The 22572-nt window shown below is 41.0% G+C and overlaps 1 protein-coding gene and 1 long non-coding RNA gene across 2 annotated transcripts in view; one reads left to right on the top strand and one right to left on the bottom strand.

Moving 5' to 3' along the window:
* Positions 1-8501: 8501 nt before the first annotated feature.
* The window catches only part of ABCA5 (ATP binding cassette subfamily A member 5), a 58296-nt gene continuing 44225 nt past the window's right edge, over positions 8502-22572 (bottom strand). The window contains exons 29-39 of the mRNA XM_072403444.1: positions 22079-22196; positions 20461-20578; positions 20282-20373; positions 18985-19157; positions 18353-18428; positions 18160-18254; positions 17052-17171; positions 16713-16862; positions 16544-16623; positions 13888-13943; positions 8502-12757 (exon numbers count right to left, since the gene is read on the bottom strand). Of these exons, the coding sequence (XP_072259545.1) occupies positions 12653-12757; positions 13888-13943; positions 16544-16623; positions 16713-16862; positions 17052-17171; positions 18160-18254; positions 18353-18428; positions 18985-19157; positions 20282-20373; positions 20461-20578; positions 22079-22196 (1183 nt within the window). The 3' untranslated portion in view covers positions 8502-12652. The remainder of the gene's footprint in view (positions 12758-13887; positions 13944-16543; positions 16624-16712; positions 16863-17051; positions 17172-18159; positions 18255-18352; positions 18429-18984; positions 19158-20281; positions 20374-20460; positions 20579-22078; positions 22197-22572) is intronic.
* Positions 9010-18925, top strand: LOC140325553 (uncharacterized). The gene is made up of 3 exons (XR_011919692.1): positions 9010-9104; positions 16509-16641; positions 18683-18925. It is a non-coding gene; the product is annotated as an uncharacterized lncRNA (long non-coding RNA).

Here is a 22572-nt window from a genome sequence, read left to right on the forward strand (position 1 = left end):
ACCAGCAGAAGAAAAGACACAGCAGCAGCTGGCTCTGTCCATGTTCACATGCAGGACAGGGATAGCTTGTATTTATTTGTAAGCCTGCTGGGATGTAAATTGGGGGCTTGGCTTTTCATATTACCCATAGTGCAATCTTATATATATCTTTTTATATTTGTGTGTATAGTACAGCTTGTGCATAAGAGAACTATATGTATGTTTGTGTGCAAAGTGCAGATTGTAAGTATGATGTTTGTGCATTTTATGGTGCTGTGAAGACTTGTGTGTGTGTGTGGGACAATATACGGTAATTCTGTGTGGATCATGTATTTATATAGTATGGGACTGTATGCCTACTGAATATCGGTATAAGTTTAATACAACAATTCAGTTTATTTTTCCCGATTGTTGAGAATAAAGACACTTTGAAATCCGTGCAGCTATGGTACTGTTCATTGTGCTACCATGCCTACAGTATAGCAGCACACAAAAGTACATGCGCGTTTTTTTTGTATATTAGCACAATGCACGGTACGTATGTTATGCAATGCAAAGCCATGAATGTGCTGCAACATAGGTCTGTGGGTAAAGTGTGTTTGGGCAATATTGGGAAAGAATAACAATGCATATTATACACGTTACCCGTATAGATTGATTCTTGCCCAGAACCCCAAAATTATATAAAGCTATCTACTCGAGGAAAGGCTTTGAACAGCGACCATATAATGGAAGATAACCTCACTAATATTTACAACTACCGGCATTGATTGGAAGGGCACAAGGCACAGTGGGCAGATATCCTTATACAGGTTAAGGGTCCAATTTTGATTTTCAGGGGCCAAATGGATAACAGTATTTTTTATGTGCAAATAATTATGCCTAAAACTAGAGAGACATAAACTCCAAACAGTTCTGAGTGCTGTAAAAATTCAGTTTGGGCACTAAATTAGGCTCATTAATTGAGCACAGTGGCCTTTATTTTTAAATTGCCATTATTATTGCTGTATCTCTACTGAGAATATTTCCCCTCATTTCCTGTCCTAGAAACACAAGAGGAAGTAAAAAGAAATTACGGTAATCAACCTAGAACAGATGTCCTCATTTAAATATTCACCTCATTTACTTTATTAATGATGAGTGTAAAGTTTGGCATCTCTTACTAACTTTTGTGCCAGTGGCCACCTGAACAAATGTAAAGGATGAATCTCCCCAGCAAAAGAAATCTGAAGGGGCTTCTAAAATATCATTTTAATATATTTTTTAAATAACTTCACAGGCCACTTCAAAGTAAAGTTATTTATATCTGGAAGCCTTCAGCTGTCCATCTCACTACCTGTAATTGATGTAGCCGTGGCTCCTGATTGCTCACATAATCCCCTCTGATGGGACTGACAGAGCTCTGGTTTCACCTGTTTAGAGATTACAGTAAAAGATGATGAAAAACATAGCAAGGTGCGGTCACCTTCCTGCACCTCACCACTTCCCGTCAGATCTGCAGAGAAAAGGTGTGGTGAGTCGGTTAAGGTTTACTTGCTGATAACTTATCACTTTCGCTTGTGAATATTTACCGGCCAGCCGACCTAAAGAACAAAGAATAGGGAAATAATGTATAACGTTTACTGAAAGCTATTGCTTTTCACTATTGAAGGGTTTCAATTTCATTTTCAAGATGTCTGTAAAGAAAAATGTTTAGCTTGTCATTACAGGGTTGCTCCATCCCATAGTGATATTGGCTGGATGGTGGACTGGATGGATGCCAGTTACGCCTCTTTCACCCTGCACCTTGAACTCTTCACCTATAAGGATTCATATATATCTCAAATTATTGTCTGATGCGTACAGCTGTCCCTTGATATTGTTCATTAATCCACCCTGGACACGCGATCTGGAACATCAATTGTGCATTTCAATGGAGGAGAGCACAGACGGGTGCCGCTCACTAATACTCCCCTCACCATTGAACAGAACGGCACTGTGTTTACAGCGCTCCTTCATTCTTCTTGCATTAGAAATGATTGCAAAAGATTGTTTGCATTGACAGCAATCCTACGTGTGCACATACGTGGCCTTATTCCCATGTAAATCTTAAAGAGTGGGAAACCATTTTGAAGCTGATTTCAAGGTTGACCACTGCTGGGTGCTAAATTTCAACTGCAATGAACCATGTATGTGCTATGTGATTCTATAATCACATTTAAGCATGATACTCACAGGAGGACCAGCAAGTCCAGCAGGGCCAGGCTCACCACGCACACCCTGGGAACAGTAAAGCAACCATTAGAAGCAGCAACTTCGTCATGAGCCAAGAAAACAGGACAACTGATGAAATACTTACGGGAGTGGGACCAGCAGGGCCATTAGGACCAGCTTCACCGCAGAGAAGGCATTGACATACTTTTATGAGCACCAGTAAATGGTTGCAGTGCGATTCCTATGCCATGCATCACAAATGGATCGTCTGTTGCTCTTCACAATACTTTGCTTTGCAAATGCTGTTTGAAGGTGTTTGCTCTAAGTCTATGGAGGCAGTGAGAAGTTGCTGAAACATTGCAACCTTATTGTCTTCAAACAAAAAGATGTTGGACCGCTCTCGTTCACTTCCAAGATATTCCAAGCTTTGGGTGGTGAAGTATACTGCAAATACCTGGAATTAAAACCTGTTGTCCGATCCCTTATAATTCCAGAAAAAATGATTGAAGCATTAGGAGTGAGTGAAGTTGTTTGCAAATTCCATTTTGCTTCAAAATAACTGATTTTTGCTACATGCGTTTTTGGAGGGGTTATTAGTTTGGGTAGATTAGTTTGGAACATAACATGGCTTCACTGCTGCTGTCACTCTAATATAGAGTTTCTGGACATTTGTAACATGGGAAAACATTAAAATAACTTTCAGGTCTTCAGGGAACCCCTTCTAGAAATATTATATCTACAGATCACAGTATATTAGTGTGGTGGTCAGTGGGAAGAATTCCTCTTACATTGCTGGCTATTGGGAAGAATGTCACCCTTAAAGATAGCCAAAAAGATCATTGGTGTCACCTAAACTGACCTGAGAGGTGCAAACAACCTAAGGAACCCCAACAACCTCTGGAGGAACCCTGGTTAATAAACACTGATCTAACATTCTGGATAGCACCCCAACCCTCTGTGTAATTGAATATATTGTATAGATTTACAATAACAATAACATGGACTACTGATACTGCTTCCTGCTCCTTTTTAATGGGTGTGTTGGGCAGTTCATTCAAATGAAAAGGATGCAATGACACAAGACATATACGCCAATGCATATTTCCCAACAGTCTTTGATTTGGAGAGATTATCCTTCCATATCCAAGTCTCCTCAAGTCTCCATCTTTTTGGGTGGATATATACATGTTTATATCAAAATGTATTCTTTTGCACAAAACCTTAATTCTGCCTTTACATTTTTTCGTTTTTTAAAATATAAAAGAAATGTAGTTGTTAAAAGAGCCATTTGTTGGTTTAACCAATCAATTTTGTGCATTTGTTTTTTTTATAGTCCCCAACATGTGGCCGTGGCACAGATTTGGCTCTTTTACCGACTTACTTTTGTTCCAAAACTGTCCCTTGCCCTAAAAGTTGGGCATTGTGCTTACTCATTACTACAGTGTGAGTCCAGATATGGATTTTCTGTATTGTATGCAGGAGGGACGTGAGCTTCTTTAACCTTCAGGAGCTATTTAAAGCTCATTGCACCCATCAAAACCACCTTTAGTTTGCCCCCTCAACTTATTTTGATTCATTTTGCCGAAATGATGACATTTCGGGGAAGTGAAAGCTCTCAATTTTGCTCATTCCTATTGTTGAGTCCTAGACAGAGAGAGGAGGTTGTACATCTTCGGTTCACTGGTTAGGCAAATAGATGTTTTGATGTTTTTTTTTTTTTTTTTGCAAACATCTGTGTTGGGTTACTCATCTCATATTAAGGTATAAGTTACCCCTCATTGTGCAGCCTCATTCAGCTCCTTCCTGTCTACATGCCCTGCTTACTGCATTGATTGAATATTATTGCCCTGTATTGGGTTCCTGATGGTGACCATGGTGGACCATTGGAATAAGGTGACATGGTGGAACAGGGATCTTCATGGCAAGATTTCCAGGAATGATTTTAGTTGCCTGCACATTTTGTAATGTAAAATTATAATACCATGTTGAAGAGATTGTATTGAGCATCACCTGCACCGGAACAAAATACAAAATTTCAATCTGCATTTTTTACAGACGGGACATTTGTTATCCCTTCTGCAATAAAGGACTTGCCTGGTTGCAGTTTCTTATTTTTAACATTTTGTTCCAATTTAATGCAATGTGGCTATGCCCAAGATGTGAGTTGGTGCAATGGGTTGTGATTCATTTATCACTGCACCCCAAACACACCTTGCTATGCACTGCGCTTTTGTGGTGCATCATGCCCTAGATTTCTGTGCACTGGGCGCTCCAATTAAGTACGTAGGCTGCAAAATGCAATTTAGGGCAATGCTTGTACATTATGAAAATGGGTGCTGATGCATTTTTTATGCACTGGTCTTATATTTTAACAGCCAATTGTGTCAATATTCTTTTTTACTTTCACATGTACATACAAACCCCTCTCCTGGCCCTGAATAGAAACTGTGCACAATTAGTTGACATTTCTGACAAATGACACCTTTTCTTATCATGGGTGGAGACAGGTGTGTATGTACATAGCTATAAATCTCACACAGACATTTCCAGGCAAGAAGAGGTGACATCTGCTGAAGTGTAAATATTATCATGCACTTAGGGTATTGAAATATTAGGCCTAATGCCCAGTGCATTGTATTTATTTTGCAACCATATACAGTATACTGCCTTGTTTGGCTACCATCAGCACCAGGTTATTCTTAGGGGTCCATGTGCAGGAAATCAGCAGCAAGGGAGGACATGAGGAGGTGCAAAGTGTGCCACTGCACAAGAGCCTTGACCTTCCTCAGCCAGCAGGGGGGGCTCATGTCCATTCTGCACAGGGACCCTCTTTTAGCTCCATTCACCTCGTCACCAGATCTGCCCCTGGCGCTGTTCCTATTTTTTAAAATCTCAATTTCATATTTTTCCCAGTTGCCTTTTACCCAAACCACTTAAACATGAATCTATTTTCGTTTTGTCATCCTTAGGATGCATTAACTTGATTGATCCTTTTTTTTTTTGCAGAATAAATCAGAAATTCCATTTTAATAGCTTGTTTTCAATTTGAATATATTGGCAGAGAAGACATCAAGCAGGGGAAAAAAAACATTAAGGTTTTTGTGTATTTCCAGTAACATTGTAAATCCCATTGAGTCAAATATTGACTTGAGTGGTCAGCAGGTCTCCAGCAATGCAGGACCATTGGCCTAAGCAAGATGTCTGCTGCCCTCCTGTGGCCATTTTGGGTTCCTACAAGGGGTGCAGGGGATGGAAATCTAAAACAACTCAAATCTTGAACTGAGGCTTATATAGGTAGGTGTTCTTAAATTTAAATGCAGAGTGTTTTCTAAATCATGTGTTTAAATGGAATTCAGTGTTGCATGTGAGCCTGCAGCTCAATAGGACAGGCGGTGTCAAAAGAAATGCAAGTCAGTCCAAAATCAACATCTGCACTTCACAACACTCCCTTTCCCTACCCAAGCAGTATTTTAGGTTTTTTTTTTTTTATAAAAATTGCATTTCTATTTTAGTCTAATCATATGATGCCACATGGTCTTCTTCATGTTTGCCCTCTCCCAAGTGCAGGTGGTCCTGGACAGGCTTTGATGTGCCTGATGCAGTGATGGCATATTAATGATTTAAAGACATTAGGACCATTATACTGTTAGTGCAAGGTGCCATGTTACCCCCTTCCACCAGGAGGTAGCTCTATGATGCCCTGTACTCACAGCATGTCCTCAGTTTTTTGGGGTAAATGATGGTTGGTATCATTCAATGTAGAAGACTGAGGACATCTTGTGGCCAAAATATGTTACTGCAGGTGATGGCATTGGAAAGGAGGTATCCCTTTTCTAAGAGGGGACATGCACATAAAAACATCTATATTACATTGTATTTTAATGGAATAGCATCGGGATGAGGCTTAAAATACATTTGGTGTTGCATTTTGAATAATTTCAATTGAAAAAGTATCAGCAAAAATTAAAAAGATGTGTTTCCAACCCACAGAGACACAGATAGTAATAAAGACCTGTGGTTGAGAGTGGCTGCTGTATAGTGTTCCTGTTTTGCCCTTCCCCAGGTAACTTCATAAATAGTGAGATGGGAGGAGGGGCAGAGGAGCTGAGCCAGCACAGACATGTCAAGAAGAATGAATAAAATGTGACACAGAGACGACAATACACATCAGCAGTGATTTCAGTGCAATCCATGTTTATTGGTGAGCACATAGAAGTGCTGCAGCGAGGACAGACATTGTGCATCCGCTACGGTCTGACATCACCACAACTACAAGAAGCTTCCGAACCCCCTCGGAGTCCATTCCTATGTCCCACCAGCTCTACATTCTGCCAGGCAGTGCAAATCTATAAGTTTCATCTACAACAAAGGATCTCCATACCAATGGTCATTTTTGGGCCGAAGCCCAGATCACCAAATGGTTTCTAATAGCTGGGCATTGTGGTGAGATCTCTGCACCAGGTTCCAAGCAACTCCCACCCAGGATCTTTGCTTTATGTCCCCAAGAAGGCATCAGGAGCTGCCTAGGGCTACGTGCACACGTGCAATAATTATCATTGGAAAATGAACGATTAACGACCGATCAACGATTATTCATTTTGAACGATTATTCATTTTGAACGAATATTGTGCACGATTCTGTACATGCTGTATCCATACGATGGTTCACGTATAATCCACCAATAATGTACACACACTGCATACGATTGTTTGAACAATGTAGGAAATGGCGTGTACCGGAGAAACATCCCCGATCACTGAACGACCGTACACACATAGATAGCGAACGATCGTCGTCCAATTAGATCCGCCAGAACGGTCGTTCATTTCCAGTGACAATCCTCGCTCATCGGCGTGGTTGTTCACTTTTTTTGTTAACGATTATCAGACGATCGGTCGTTAATCATTCTTTTCCAACAATAATTGTTGCACGTGCGTACGTAGCCTAATTCTTGCTGCAGAGGGAGCATCCACGCATGGCTGGGATAATATTCTTGGCTTTACAATGATATGCTGTATGTCCGTATGAAGGGTGATCTGGATGAAGTGCTACATATCGTAACCTTTAATTAGACTTACTGCTTACTATTATCAGAAAATAATAGATTCTGGTTGGTTGCCATTCTTGCCTCCACTTAATAAATTAGGAACTAAACCCTGCAATATTATTGCCAGTAAATTGTATGGGAAACCTGAACAAGGTGAATTCTACATATCCCTGGCATCAGGGATTCCATTGATGCCTTGTGCAGGTGAAAAACATGCTGGTATTACCAATGGGCAGCCAATTACAAGTCATAGGAGTAACCTAAGGCTTAGCTAATGAATAGGAGCAAAGCCTTTAGACATCTTCAGGATGGTTGCACAGGGTAAGGTTGGTGATTTTGGGCAATCTTGTCTATTTTTTATTTTGTAAAGCCGGGGGAGTTTTGCTTTGAGCGCTTCCAGGTTCACACATTTCTGACTGTGTAGGGTCAGTACCCTATTTTTTCAGAATCAATGCAGAGAAGCACAACCCTATCTCTAAGATGCATATACATACATATTCAACAATTCTGAAGAACAATTGCACAAATATCATGAAACCAAAACAGATGCAACCCTAATTTCAAGGAAATTGCTTGAAGTTGTCTGAAAGCTGTGCAAATGCTTCACTAATCCAAGATGAACCATAAATGTAAAAGGCTTGTTCACATTTACTTGGATTGTGGTAAAACACATGCTCCAATGTTATTGTGCTTTGCAGGCATTGGGTCTCCAGCACAGGAGAAAGGAATTGCTCCAATTTTCTTTTTTTGGACAACAGTGCCCCACATGGCATACTGTGGAATGGCACCCTGCTTGGTGATGGTGAGAAAATAACGGGCAGGCAGGACTTAGTGCAAATCTGGCAGTAAAAATATCGTTTTATCACGATTTGGTTGTTAGTAGTACCACCGGTTGGGCAGATTCATAATTGCGCTTTGGCCAACTGCCAGTATAATAAATAGGTAGTATGTGCAATAAAACTCTATTCTAGTATATATCGTTCTTTTATTTAGTTCTTGAATAGATATAGATATGTTTTGTTTGACATATTCTTACATAAACTAAATATTCTTCATACCTGGCTGTGACCTGCACATTCAATAAAATGGCAGAATTTGTAAATGCCATTGTGAGGTATTTGCCCCTTTCCAATCCTGTATAGGAGGATTTGGGAATATGGAATAGGTATCCAAAATCTAAACAGGCTTTTGAGGGACACACCACAACCAACCACTGGGAAAAGTTCAGATTTTGTGTGCCGCTAAAGGAATCTGTTTAAAGCCCTGATAGGTAATACCCTCTGACCCTCTCATGTATTATCTCTGCACCCTCTGACCATCTCCAGTATAATCTCTGCACCCTCTGACCATCTCCAGTATTATCTCTGCACCCTCTGACTATCCCCAGTATTATCTCTGCACCCTCTGACCCTCTCATGTATTATCTCTGCACCCTCTGACCATCTCCAGTATAATCTCTGCACCCTCTGACCATCTCCAGTATAATCTCTGCACCCTCTGACTATCCCCAGTATTATCTCTGCACCCTCTGACCCTCTCATGTATTATCTTTACACCCTCTGACCACCTCCTGTATTATCTCTGGACCCTCTGACCACCTCCAGTATTATCTCTGCACCCTCTGACCACCTCCAGTATTATCTCTGCACCCTCTGACCCTCTCATGTATTATCTTTGCACCCTCTGACCTGAGGGAATCTGCATATTGTGTACTAATATTTATTTATATATATATATATAAAGATCTTAGTTTCCTTTTAGGGCGACACAATGAATCTTAAGGAGCAATGCCCCTTTTAGGTACAGTGGTGCAGAGCTGTAACGCAAATCAACCATTAAGAAGTAAACTACAGGAAACAAATCTGGGTGCTGCAACCAGAGCCGGTAAGTAACTTTGTTTTTTCCCCCACAGTGCACATAACAAACTGTTTAACTTTAATGCATCCAAAGAATGTTGGAAGATCTAAAATCTCCTAAAACTCCTTTTTGCAGCAATGTCTCAACTACTTCACCTCAACAATTGACATTTAGAGAAAGCCACTGAGACACCTGCATTGCCCTATTAAATGAATCGCTCAACCTCTATCAGCTTCTGGTAGTGAGCGGGGGGATGAGGGCGATTTTGGTAAAGAGATGTTGCACAATGCCTTCATGTATGGTCAGGTTCCAAAAAATGACTTGGATACAATTTTATTATATGTGCAGGCACTTAGAAAAGTATTGGTAAAAAATACATTTTTATGATGTGTTTCCATTAGGAGAACATACACCGGAGTGCTTCCCTACTCTTTTGGTGAATTGTGCCTATCGAGCTTTCATTGGTTAGTAAGGGGCACTTTAGTATACATTTACAGGATTGGAAAAAAGTTTAATATGTGCTCATGTAGTCTCAATCTTCACAAGCAGTATTGTCATGTGTTGTGGACCGTTGGTTCAGTGGAACCCTTTCCTGATCTTCCACCCCAGTATTTTTATTATAGTGAACCAATGGGCCAGTGGAACCCCCTCATGATCCCCCTACCACAGCAATCTTATTGTAGTGGACCATTGGGCCAGTGTAACCCTTTACTGATACTCCCCCCCAGCAATCATAATATAGTGGACCGTTGGGCCAGTGTAACCTCCTACTGATTCTCCACCCCAACAATCTTACTCTAGTGGACCAATGGTCCAGTGGAACCCTTTCCTGATCCTCCACCCCAGGAATTTTATGTCTTGTGTCTTTCTGTCCAAGGGTTCCATTTCTATCCCATTGTAGTGGGACATTGCTTCAGTATAACACTCCCCTGATTCTCTACCCCAGAAATGATATCTTTCAAAGAGGGCCATTGGTACAGTGTAACCCTGCCCTGATTCTCTGCAGCAGTAGTCTTGTCATTTCTAGAGGGCCACTGGTCCTGAAACTCTAAACTTTTCATATCTCCCAATCTTACATAACGGAGTCTTGCAGACACAGAAATATTATATTAAAGCCAAAGTCCACCCAAAGCAGAGCATAATTTGAATACTTTCCAAGCCTTACCATGCACAGTCTGACCCCATAATAACTACCTATGCTCTGCTTTAAGAACCCCTTTACATGGTAGAATCCTGCTTTAATACAGAAACATGAAACGACCGACCGGATTTATTGGTTCCGCTTTGCCTTTACCGTAGTCACAAATACATTACATGCTATTTATAAAACCCAAACAAAATATAATCAGTGCAGAGTTTGTGTTTCTGTCTAGAAACACATTGAAACATTCAACAACTTTGGAAGGCCTCGCTAACAGGAAGACGAGAGTCCCTCCTGCTTATACGTGATGGTAAACATACAGATACGGAAGACTTGAGGTAATACAAAATGATCATTTAAAGAGGACGTCCAGTTCACATAAAAAATCTCCAACCTGCTGTGCACCTTAAAACACATTCCATGTATTTAAATATTGCAAAACAACTTTGCTTTGCAAACAGAAAACTTGCCCTTCTTTAATGTATTATATATACTTTTTTTTATATAAAATGTATTTGTATGGTTTTTCTTCTGAAGTAGGATTAGCTGCAAATTGTTCCTTTGCCCAACCTCCTGCCCGTGCCATGGACTGACAGTACAAAAAAGTCACCAAGAGTTCAGGTACACCTAAGAAGCCACCATAGGTAAATAACATGGATAGGTTATATATTCATGTATATTCCTATGGAAAGTTTGTTGTTGAATAAAATAGCCTGGCAACAGGGTATTTTTAATGCCAATCTAAAGCCTCACAGCTTTTTGTTGCCTTATAATGCCCTCAAGCTACCATTATACAAGCATCCTCCCCCAGGCCTGTAGTATGGACAGGACATACCTTACTAAATCTGTTGGATTATGAGGTGCCCTGGGCATTGCAGTCAAATACTGCTGAATTTTCCCATTTAGACTCCCTGCACATTTGCTATAAAAGTAATGAGGAGGAAAGACTATGGAAGTTAAAGGTGGTGATACAATGTTTATCTATTTCTATGATTTCAATTGATATTTCTGCCATCTTCATGATAATGTGAATTCCTATATTATCCTAGCCATTGCCATGTCCATTATATATGGCTCTTAAGTTTGCTGGTAATGGGCAAATCAAGATGACCTAGAATGACTTTGGCTAAGTGAAAAGAAGGATGGTTGCTTCTTGGTTTTGCTTTCCTGTGTTTTTTTAACCACACATATACTTTCTTATACTCTGCTAATGCATAAACTACATACATATAATTTTATCAACCAGTGATGGGTATTTATCTTGAATGTATGTTGGTAGGTTATAGGCAGTTTAAAAACAATACTGGTTAATGTTTCCATTTTTTATGGAGGACCTACTGCCAATGTATTTATTACGAACCATTGGGTCTATGCCATTGCACCAGCTGACTGTAACTGCAAGTTCTTGTAGGAGGAACATGGTTACAGTGGCAGCCGGGGTTTCCTTATGATAATGATGAACCTCTGGCTTGCAGTTGTTGGAAGAAGTTTTCTGGAAGAAGGGTGGGAAGGACTTCTGTCCGTATCTGCATGCTTCTTGTCCAGGTAGATAATTTCAAAAGCACTAAAGCCAGAGGTGGTGATAGTAATAGCCAACAGTGGGCCCAACCGACTTGAGGCCCCTGTTGGCTAAGGAGGGTGCAGGGCCCTTGTGCAGTGTCACACTTTGCACCTCCCTATGTCTTCTCTAGCTAGAGGCATCAAAAGCCAAATGGTTAACCTTTAGTAAAAAGTGTAAACTATGAAAACCTTTGAATCTTTCTAACAAGGTTTTCATCAAAATCTTGACTCTAAGAAAGAGGTGGCACACAAGCAGAGTTTAAAGCTAGAACTGGGCAACCCCTTTAAGTCAATACAACTACACTCGGACAGCCAAGGACAGGTCTTTGAGCAACAACAAAATGTTAGAAAGTCATGTTTTTTAGTAATTGCCAATGTTCTACTACACCCAGTCCCAAATAAAACTAAATTTGCATACATTTTTTTTTTGAATGGTTTGGAGAGGTAATAACTATCCCAGTGAAAACCTTTAAAAAAAACACTAATGCCAATAACAGAAATGGTTGCGTTGCTTGTAGAGCCTGGCCAGCGCTGGCTCATACACTCCTGATTGAATATATGTTATGACAGTGGTCACAGTGAGGCCTGTAACATATTAAAGCGCTTAATAAGTTATGAGTATGAATCCTTAAAAACCTGAATTTCAGGACTTTTGTACATGAGCCCGACTCCTGTAGTGCTCCCATAATTCAAGTAAACTCCACCTATGAAAGCGGAAGTCAGTCCAGAACACAAACGTGGCACAGCCTGGGAGTCCTCAGTGCTTTGCTACTCCGGGAGTCTTCAGAGTTATACCGGGCAGCGTGGTATTGCCCCTTCTTGTACAGAGAAGGGGCTGAAAGTCCCAGCTGCTTACAACTGCAGGCTGCAGAGTTCAGAAGGCCACGGTGTCTTCTTGTCTCCGGTTCCAGCATAGGGTGCTGTTCATTGTTACAAAGTTGTCCTCTTCTTCCTGCTCTTTAGCAAGTTCAATGAACACCTAGAAAAGGGAGGACAAAGTGGTATTAATGAATATGACCCAACGGGAGATGATGAGCAGACCACTGCCCCATAAATGAGGACTTGGCTAACCCTTGTACAAACATTTCTGAAGAACCAAATTGTCGGTACCACTCTTAGAGGACAATAGTTATTTAAAGGAAAAAGACAACATACCCAATGGTAACTTCAATCAGCAGCCATGCTAAAAGCAGGTACTTGGTTGACCTTAACCTGTGTTCCATTGCAGCCAGAGTAAAAAGAACTCCTCAAAGGGTCTCTACAAGTGTACTTCCTCTATCTCTCACTTTCCCTCCTTCCTTTCATTTGTGATTTCCCCTCTCCTTGTGATCCGTTGTGATTTCCTCTCCAGCATTGCAAGCATGGGTTCCCAAATCACCAGCAAACGGGGAGCAAGATTGAGTGTTTTGCTACTAGATGTGTACATACAAAATATTTGATGAGCACATGCCATGTGTTCACTGTATGCATCTCAAAGTTGTATATTTTATTCTGATTCCACTTAGCCTTTAATCACCAAACAATCTGTTAGAACATGGAGTCATACTGCCTCAGTCCTGGTTATTGTGTACAAATCCCTTTTATTGGTATTTTTTGTGACACACTGCTTCTAAAATTATATAGAGGTGGGGATCTTCTTTACAACACATACACAATAGTTAAGACCTTCTTTAAATACTAGCAAATAGATGATGGAATCTATTCCATTGTCTCATTGGCAGGTGCACATTCTTCCTATGCTGCAGTCTAGCACTTAATAGCCAGTGCCCATTGATATTTTTAGCACAGTAAAGGATTATACAAGCACTGATCTACTTTTTACCCTTTTTAAAATTTAACAACAGGTAACTCTAGTGCATCCTCTCAAAACATCAAATTCAGCTTTGCACTCTCATTGACACCGTAAGAGTGCTGTAGGATGCATGTGATACATGGACACACTTGCACTGCACTGGCAATGCATAGGACCATTTTGGATGGGCTGCCCAACTCAATAGTCAAAAATGTGTGTCGCAGCCCCCTGCAGTGTGGTGTATGTGAACCCAAATAGATTTAATAACACTCAGTAGTTGTTTTGTGAACTTCAGACCGGATACAAATAATTCTTACCTGTTCCAGTGTAGATTGGGAGAAGCTGTACTCTTCTACATTAAAGGTACGTTTCACTGCAACAAGAAAGAAACACATGGATCATATTATGATTAGTTATGCTTTTTCATGAAAATATTTGTTGTTAAATTTTAAATTTACAACTTTTCCAGCTTAATGAGCCCTTTCTACAGAACAGCTTTTGATGTAAAGATTGTTAGGTACTCTGTAGGAAAAGGCAGAACAGTACAAAGTAGAAGAAACCATCACAGACTCAGAGATGGCTCTGTTTGTAAGCATTATTAGAATTCTGGACTTGGATATGCTGCTGTCTTTTAGTACATTTTTGAAGGCAGCTGGGTGGTAAATTGGTTCTTGGGGCAGCAGATCCAGGCAGTCTGACAGAGCCTGCAGCATGTCTACAAGGAGTCTTTCTAGTTGGCCATACCACATCTGTTTGGCCTTCTCCGGGACAACCCCCAGCTGTTTGGATCCCCACCTGTGGTTGTAAAGATCACTTTCCAGCTGCTCCCAGCTGATAAAATCTGTCTATACTAGATATATAAATGTCTGCCAAGGCTGCAGCCCAATGTTCTACCAGCAAGGGATCTGCTCTACTTCTAATGCTGCAGCAAAACGTCTAGTATGCCACCATTGTTGTTTTTATTGACTGAATCTGAATTGGAGGGCCCTCAAACATGCTAGTCCAACTCTAAAAGTTCTAGGATGTTGACTAGCAGATGAGACTTCTCTAAAATACAGGGAAGAAACTTATCCTAGAAAGACAGAATATAGAGTTGAAAGGCCTGGAGTAGAGTTGGGGAAAGGGCACTACCCTGATGGAGGCTACCATCAACCAAAAGACACTCACCAGGAAACGGAGGGTTTGTATGGCTTCCGGACTGAAGAACCTGAAGTTGAAAGTCTAAAGTTTTTCTTTTTCTGGGCAAAAAATACTCTGGTCTGGCAAGTGTCTAGAATCGGCTATTACAAGTTATGAGTGGAGGCCAGTGATGATCTCCCTGAAGGTTTAGGATTTACCTGAGCATCTGCTGTATGGTTAACAAGAAATGTTGTCCCTCATAGCTATTGCTGTTACTGCAACAGATTTTCAAAGTAGCTAACAATTAAAAATGCCCCAGAGTGCAACAGGACCAAAAGTGGAGCAAGTACTTTGATGAAAACCCAAGTGAAGGTGCAGAAATGATGGGCCATATGGAAGGGTAATGTAAAGGAAAAGGTGTTACCGAATGACACAGGAAGCGTGGGTGAGCTGAACCCATGAAGTTGCAGGTAAATCAGTTATAGAATCTGCTGGAAGGGGGGTGCTTGCAACTTTTAGAGTCTGAAAAAACTGACTGTTTGGGTTCTTAAGTCCTTATTGACCATTGTAAAAACTGGAAGAATACCTTAAGTATTCATAAAACCTAGACAGCGGGTAGCAGGTGAAGTTTCACTGGCGGAAAGTTGGGTGGCTGAAGTCTAACAAAGTCATTGTAGGCAGGTAGCAGAATATTAAATTACAAGTGGCTATTGGCAGCAGGAGTTTCAACGGGTGGACTGCACGCATACAACTACCTAGCTGTGCTGTCACACAGCCTTACCCATTTGATTGCAGGAAATAATGGCACCCATTGAGAGAGCTCTTGGTGCCCAGCCAGAATGGCCTACCAATAAAGCGAGTCTTTAAAGACAGGACAAGGGTAACCCTGCTGAGTCTAACCTGAATTTAGTCTGGGAAGTACCCACAGGTTGCTCAGTGTTTGTGAGGTACATCAAGACTAATCCCAGTATTTTTTAGTCTGGTTGCAAAACTGTCCAAAAGCCTAGCTTAGGACGATCACACCAGATAGCTGTAAGTCAGTGGATAAAAATAACAGTAGCAGTCCAATCTAGTCTAGTTAGTCTTTACAACTGCAGAGCTAAAAAAAAAAAAAAAAAACTGCAAAAGCCAGTATTAAATCCTCCTATAGGTATCTGTGGTACCTGAAAACAACTTTCTATGTCTGACTTTAATCTTACTTTTTGTGGTCATACAGAGTACCACCCTTTGGGCAAACCACTTTCTATAGCCTTGGCTTGAACGGTTTGGGGTGTGGGGATCAGAGCCCTGACTTCAACCTTTCAAATGCGATAAATTGGAACACCAATTGTGACCCAAGTATTTTCATACAGTCTCACTACCTGACCTTACAAAATGCTGGTCCATTAATTCCAAGACATCCTTTAAAATCTTGTGAAAATCTTTTCCACAAGAATGGAGTCTGTTTGTTCCTAAGTGCAAAATGGGGAAGGCAGAGACCTCCATAATAATGTCCATGGTTAGGGAATGTCCAACAAGCTCATATAGTTGTAATAGGTAGGTGTCCACAAACTGTCATCCATATAGTGAACTGGTGGCTCTGTTTTAAGACTTTAAAATTCATCTGAACAACAACATTCAGGTATGTTGAAGGGGAGGCCAACAGATCACATGGGCTGAAAGCAGAAGACAGAGAAGAAGGTGCACTCTTGCTCCTTTATTGTCCAATCAGCAGGTTAGGGAACCAATCAATGTGTGTCAATGTCATATTTAAACCAATATTATTATTATAGCTGTATTCTTAACCTACAGTACATCACTGTTTTTTCCTTCTATCCAGGGAATGGTACACATGGAAAGCAGAGAGCAGTTTACCTTGTCCTAGGTTGAAGAAGGCCTGTGCTAGAGACTGTACATCCTCTTTCGGAACTTTGTATGACATCAGTGATGCAAAGCTGGAAAAGAAAAGCAAAGTAAGTTAATTGTTATCTCATTTTTTTTTAAAAGCAAACACCACCACTGCAGCAGAAAACACAAAACCGACCTCTCCTGGCGGCAGGCATTGGGGAAGTGTTTAAGAATCTCCCGATGCAGAATCTCCATTTGCTGGGGACCGGAGTCTGCATCTAGTTTCAGTTCTAGATTGTAGTGCCGACCAAATTTACTCTTCAGGTGCTGCACTGACCCGATATACCTAAAGGAGAGGCACAGATGTTTTTCATAGGATTCAATGAAATGTGGTTGAAATGGCAAAGAGGATTATAATCATATTTCATTTGAATGATGGGTACACTTTACAAATTATGAAAATGTTGATTACAGTCGGTTGATTGTTTCTAAGTTTAGAGCTTCCTTTTTTGCCTGATGCCAGATTATCACTTACCTCAATTGCCCTGAAACCATGATGGCAACCCGGTCACAGATGGCTTCAGCCTCCTCCATGAAATGCGTGGTGAGGATGGCAGCCTGCTCTTTGCCTTTGAATGTAGACCTGATGACTTTCCTAGACCAACATGAAAGTGTTAGAAATGTAAAACGGCAGCCTTATTCTTTTTAGTAATGCTACAAACATTTAATGTAGAACCTGTTCTGGTTCATAATGTTAGTTTCCAACAAGCATGGCTGACGCCATCTTGTCTGGTCCCATGCCACACTTGGTAGAGTTAGCCTGACAATGGATGGTCACCCAATCTCTGACCCATATTGTTCTCTTCCAGGAGTACAATTAAGGATTACAAGACTGTAAAGCTGGGATGTCCTGTGCTTGGGAACAAATATGGCTATAGTTGACCCAACCAAGAAAACAACCCCAACTGTTAATTGGGGGCCCTTCAGCACTTACATAAGTGCTACTATTGTCATTCAATTCATTTGCCATTGCCAACAGATTTTGGTGCTTTGTCATGCCATGTCAGCCATGTGAGGCTTTGCCTTACATTGGTGGTCAGGAGGTTGAGGAGAAAACGAATCATACTTTGGGGTAAATAGGTGAGGTGTTCTCTTACACTAGTAGTCAGGGGTAAGAATGTTGTTTAATATTGGGTGAGCTGTTCCCTTACATTGGTGGTCAGAGGGAAGAAAGCTCCTTACCCAGGGGTCAGTGGACTGGGTACCCCCCAAAACTGGTAAGGGACACTAATTTTCACTATTTTGGCCCTTTATGGTAGCTGCTTCCCCTTTCAATGATGAATATGAAGAATAATGACCCTTACTTTGGAGGCAATAGGCGAGATGTTCCCCCTAATTTGGTGGCTATAGGGAATAATGATCCTTGCTTTAGGGTAAATAGACAAGATGTCCTCCTACGTTGGAAGAATGACCCCTTAGTTGGGGGTTAAACTGCTGGTCAGTGGCAAGAATGACATTTACTTCTGCACATTTACTGTGACATAAATGTAGATGGCACAGGTTGGGAAGGTTTGTACATTATTCTATACCCCATTTTGTAAAATACAATTTACCAATGTAATCAATACATCAAACATACTTACCACATCTGCTGCTTGGCTTTAGTGTCCATCCCTGTGGAAGGTTCATCCAGAAGCACAATTTCGGGATTACCCAGCATACTCAGGGCAAAACACAGCTAAATGAAGAGGAATGAAGGAACAATATGTCATGGGAAAGATACATAAGCATGAGTGATGGTAAAACAAAGTATGGATCTAGTGTGAGGGGGGTCACCTTTCTCTGGGTTCCTGTTGATAACTTCTTGGTAGGTTTCTGCACATCCTCTTTCATGTCCAGAGCATCCACTATTCTGCAAACAAGGTCATGGTGAGAACCACAGCAAACATAAAGGTCCATCTACCTAACAGTACATAGTCCGCACACTTGGTTTGCGTATTATGAGGAGTTTTTTTGTTGCCGATTTTCTGGCTCTGTACAAAGGTTGTGGATGTGGGTTTACCACCAACCCTAGGAGAAGTCCCTAGGTCTGCAGACATACTGTGGTCATCATGAGGGATATATATCATATGTTCTGAAAATTATTTTATTATACCAATAATATAGGTGGAATGGGAACAACCGTGCTGAGTGGAAACCTGCACTAAAAAAAAAAAGTCAGGGATTGTAGCACAGATATTTGACCGGAGCCCCCAATCAACAAACAACTAGCAAACATCAATCAAGATTTATTGGATTGCAGGTATCAAGTTAACCCCAAGTAGATAATGTCAACCTTCAGTATCAATTTTGGATTGCAATGGCTCTTTAAGATGATATATTGAACAAATGTATGAAAGTTGTAGTCTGTGACCCTTTAACATTGTAATTCTTGCTAAATAAAATGATCCAGTTCTGACATAACTCACCTGTCTATCACTTCTTTCAGGGTGTTCCTGCTCATGCCTTTGATGGAGCCGTAGGTCTCCAGATGTTCCCGCAATCTGATCTCCGGCCACAGATGGTTTATTTGAGGGGAATATCCTACAAATCGCATCGGGGCCGCTCCTCCCTCTGCGGGGCTCGGATCTCCAATAAAGATCTGAAAGTAAACACATAGGAATAGCATTGGTTTGTGAAGCTTCAGAGATTATTTGGAATTCACAGAAGGGTACAGTTGACCTTCATCATGTAGGTTTTGCACATGTCCCTTCTGCAATAAAATATACTCACTTGCCTGATGCTATCTTTTTCTTTGTCTGTATCCCCAGGACTGAACAAACTTCCTTGGTCAATCAAGATGGCCAAAGCTGAAACCCAGTGTAAAACCGCAATGGAATGGGGACAGATGAGTGTAATGCGGACTACTAAACAATACCAGGTACTTCTGGGTATAATGGAGCATCGGACTTCATATTACAATGCTGAGCCAATTAGTGCTGGCACATTGGAAGTCCAAAACTTTGTATAGGCTGCAACTCATAATAAAGTTAACCTGCTGACACTATAATGTTCCCCTTGTGTCCCCATCTATTAAATGGTGCATTCTTATTTATGCCTTTGAAGAGACCCTGTCACCAGATCATTTATTGAACACTCCTTATAAGTCTCCTTATAATAATATATGTGTATTTCATGCATGTTATATACCTTTAAAAAAAAACAAAAAAACAAAAAAAACAAAACATCTTTTGTGTAGGCATCCAAAAACCATATGACTGCTACTTGGTGCCACCATCTTGGATGAGATGTTGGCATCACCAGCACTCTAGCAAGTGACACTCTATAGTATTCCCCTTTGTTCCTCAACTAGTAGCTAGATCAAAGGTTATGACAGGACGTAATGAAGAGCTGGATCAGCAACCACAGCATTTAGATGCTCTTAGAGAAGGAGAGGGCAATGACATCAAGGAGAAAGGGGGTTGTGCTAGGCAATGGATTCCTTCTGGAGTATCTAAATTTTTCAGCAAGTTTTACTTCACATTGCAAGTAAATTAAAAAAAAATGATGGAAAGGAAAAAACTTACAAATAAGCATTTAAAATACTAGATTTTACCTAAATTCTTTTGATTCTGGTGACAGGGTCCCTAACTATTAAAGGTACTATTTCTATATAACACAACAGCCCCACTAATACCCATATCATCCCATTACAGGTACTCTTTCTATACAACACAGCAGCCTGACTAATACCCATATCATCCCATTATAAACACCTTTACTGACCTGTCCGGCATTCGGTTCCGTCTGTCCCACCATCATGTCCAAACACGTACTTTTACCACACCCATTTGGCCCCACCAGTCCGAGAATTTCCCCTAAAATGAGCAAGACAAGTTTACAATTGTGACATTTCTTGGGACTAAGGACACAATCTAGATCAATGAGTTCGGGGGTTGGCTCACCTCTTTTTACACAAAACGATATGTTATTGACCACAAGTTTTCTCATCGTCTTCCCCACAATGGTTTTTCCCTTTTCTTTGTATTCTTTGTGTAAGCCACTCACCATGATGGCCGGTTTCTGTGGAGGAAAGACAGAAGGTAAAGCTGATATAAACCCCAACTGGATGATTTTGTTCCCATGTCCCCCTGTTGGAATGTGCAACATGAATTGTAGCAAATTAGCACTCATACACAATCCTTTTTTGGAAATGATGGGTTCAATCTGGTGGGGGTTGACTCTGAAATGCGTCCGAGAACAAAATTAGCAAGATGATTCCAGCTGGAGGTCGGAACCAAGCAGCCAGAGAAAGATAACTCTGTGAGCAGGAATGACACTCCATACCAGTTGTTGGGTATGGGGAGTGTGCCTTGAGAAATCTACTTCAACGACTTCTCCAAATAATCCTGCCAGGTGTGAAAACATCGCTGTCATCAGATGAGACCCAAAGGACCCGGAACAAGCTGGTCAGCTAAGTCAGAGGACTTGCCCCCACCTACTGGAGAATATCAGTGGGCACCTGGGAGCAGTGTATTTTCGGAAGTGGGAGGACACCTGAGTAAGGGGTAGATGCATGAGTGTGGCTAAATGTGGCAAGAGGTCCTAGAGGTATATAAAAAGAGACAACTGCCCCAAATCTCTCTTTTTCTCTCTCCAATCTTCTTGGAACCCAGCCAAGGTGCAGGATACAGAGGACAGGCTCTTTGCGTAACATATCATTTTACTTTGTCTATGTGATCATTATTTAGCTTATTTGGAATAATTGTTGATTATTTGTAATTCTTTTCTCTGTTAATAAATGTCTTGTTATTTAAGATCTGTGTAATTATTAAGCTAATACTTAGTAAAGATACTGCTTTCAAGAAAGGGGATCACCCACCATCGAACACTTTTTGGGCATTTCGGTGCTGAAGATCTCCACCATCCTTGCTCAGCCCATTCCTGCTACATGCGGTCCCCCCAGCGTTGGCTGCACATTATTGCTCTGGGCCACCTTTCTGATACTGACAACAGTAGAACATGCCAGTGCAATGTGTGTGGGCATAGCCTTAGGATCATGTGACACACCAGGGGTTCATGCAGTGGTGTAGAATGTCGTGCCCTCACTTTTTTCAGGAATGTGCATGTGTGCCCACTCTTATTTTGCAAAGAATTCTTTGGTGGTCCATGGCTCTGGCCAGTCCGCCCCCCTATGTCTCCCGTATGGAATTGCAGGCTCAGGGGGGAGGGCGGGTTGTCTCTCTGAACACAACCTGCTCACTCTCCCATCACTGGCTCAGACCTGCGATGGGAGAGTGGGTGGGTTCTGGTATCATGACGTCAACCCTGGGTTATTGTGATCATGCAAGAGCGCTGTTGGGAGACATGGAGATGGCATACCAGAAGTGCCCATGGATTTTGCCCGGTTGCACCTATATCCAAGCATAAGTCATTAAATGTCATAATTCAGCATAAACTAAACATACAACCCATGGATGCACTCAGGCCCGGGACCTATATATATATATATATAACCTAAAGGGCTAAACTGGACTTCTAGGGGTGAACTACTATTCAGGTGTCAAACGCCACAGTCCGTACCTCATAACAATCGGAGGCCATGTAGTCGCCAACCTGTGCTCTTTCTTCCCGGATGTCCTCATCTTCGTCCTCCGAGACCTCTGTGAACTTCCACGCTTTACCTTTCTTGTCTTTCGTCCTGTGGCCATGGAGAAAAGAAAACAATTCTTTATCCTATTTGTGGTCATTTTAAATAAAGCTGTGGCACATGTTAAAAATTTCCAATATTCACAAAAACAAAACATAAACAGCTGTCTATTAGGCCTCCCTGGTTGTGGTCCAATCCTGGGAAAACTCAGATGGTCATACTAGACCCATTTGTATTTTGTAGTGTTCTGACTTTAAGAGCAACTGCACTATGATTGTGACATTTTGTAAAAATACATTCATGGCAAATATATTCTAAAATTAATGTAAAACCATTAACATGGTTTGTCATTTGTAACTTTTTTTTTCATTTGACAATGTTATGAAGGTAACTTGCACAACTTTGTATATACACTTGGGTATAAACC

This window comes from Pyxicephalus adspersus, chromosome 3 (genome assembly GCF_032062135.1).
Source record: "Pyxicephalus adspersus chromosome 3, UCB_Pads_2.0, whole genome shotgun sequence".
Lineage (NCBI taxonomy): Eukaryota > Metazoa > Chordata > Amphibia > Anura > Pyxicephalidae > Pyxicephalus > Pyxicephalus adspersus.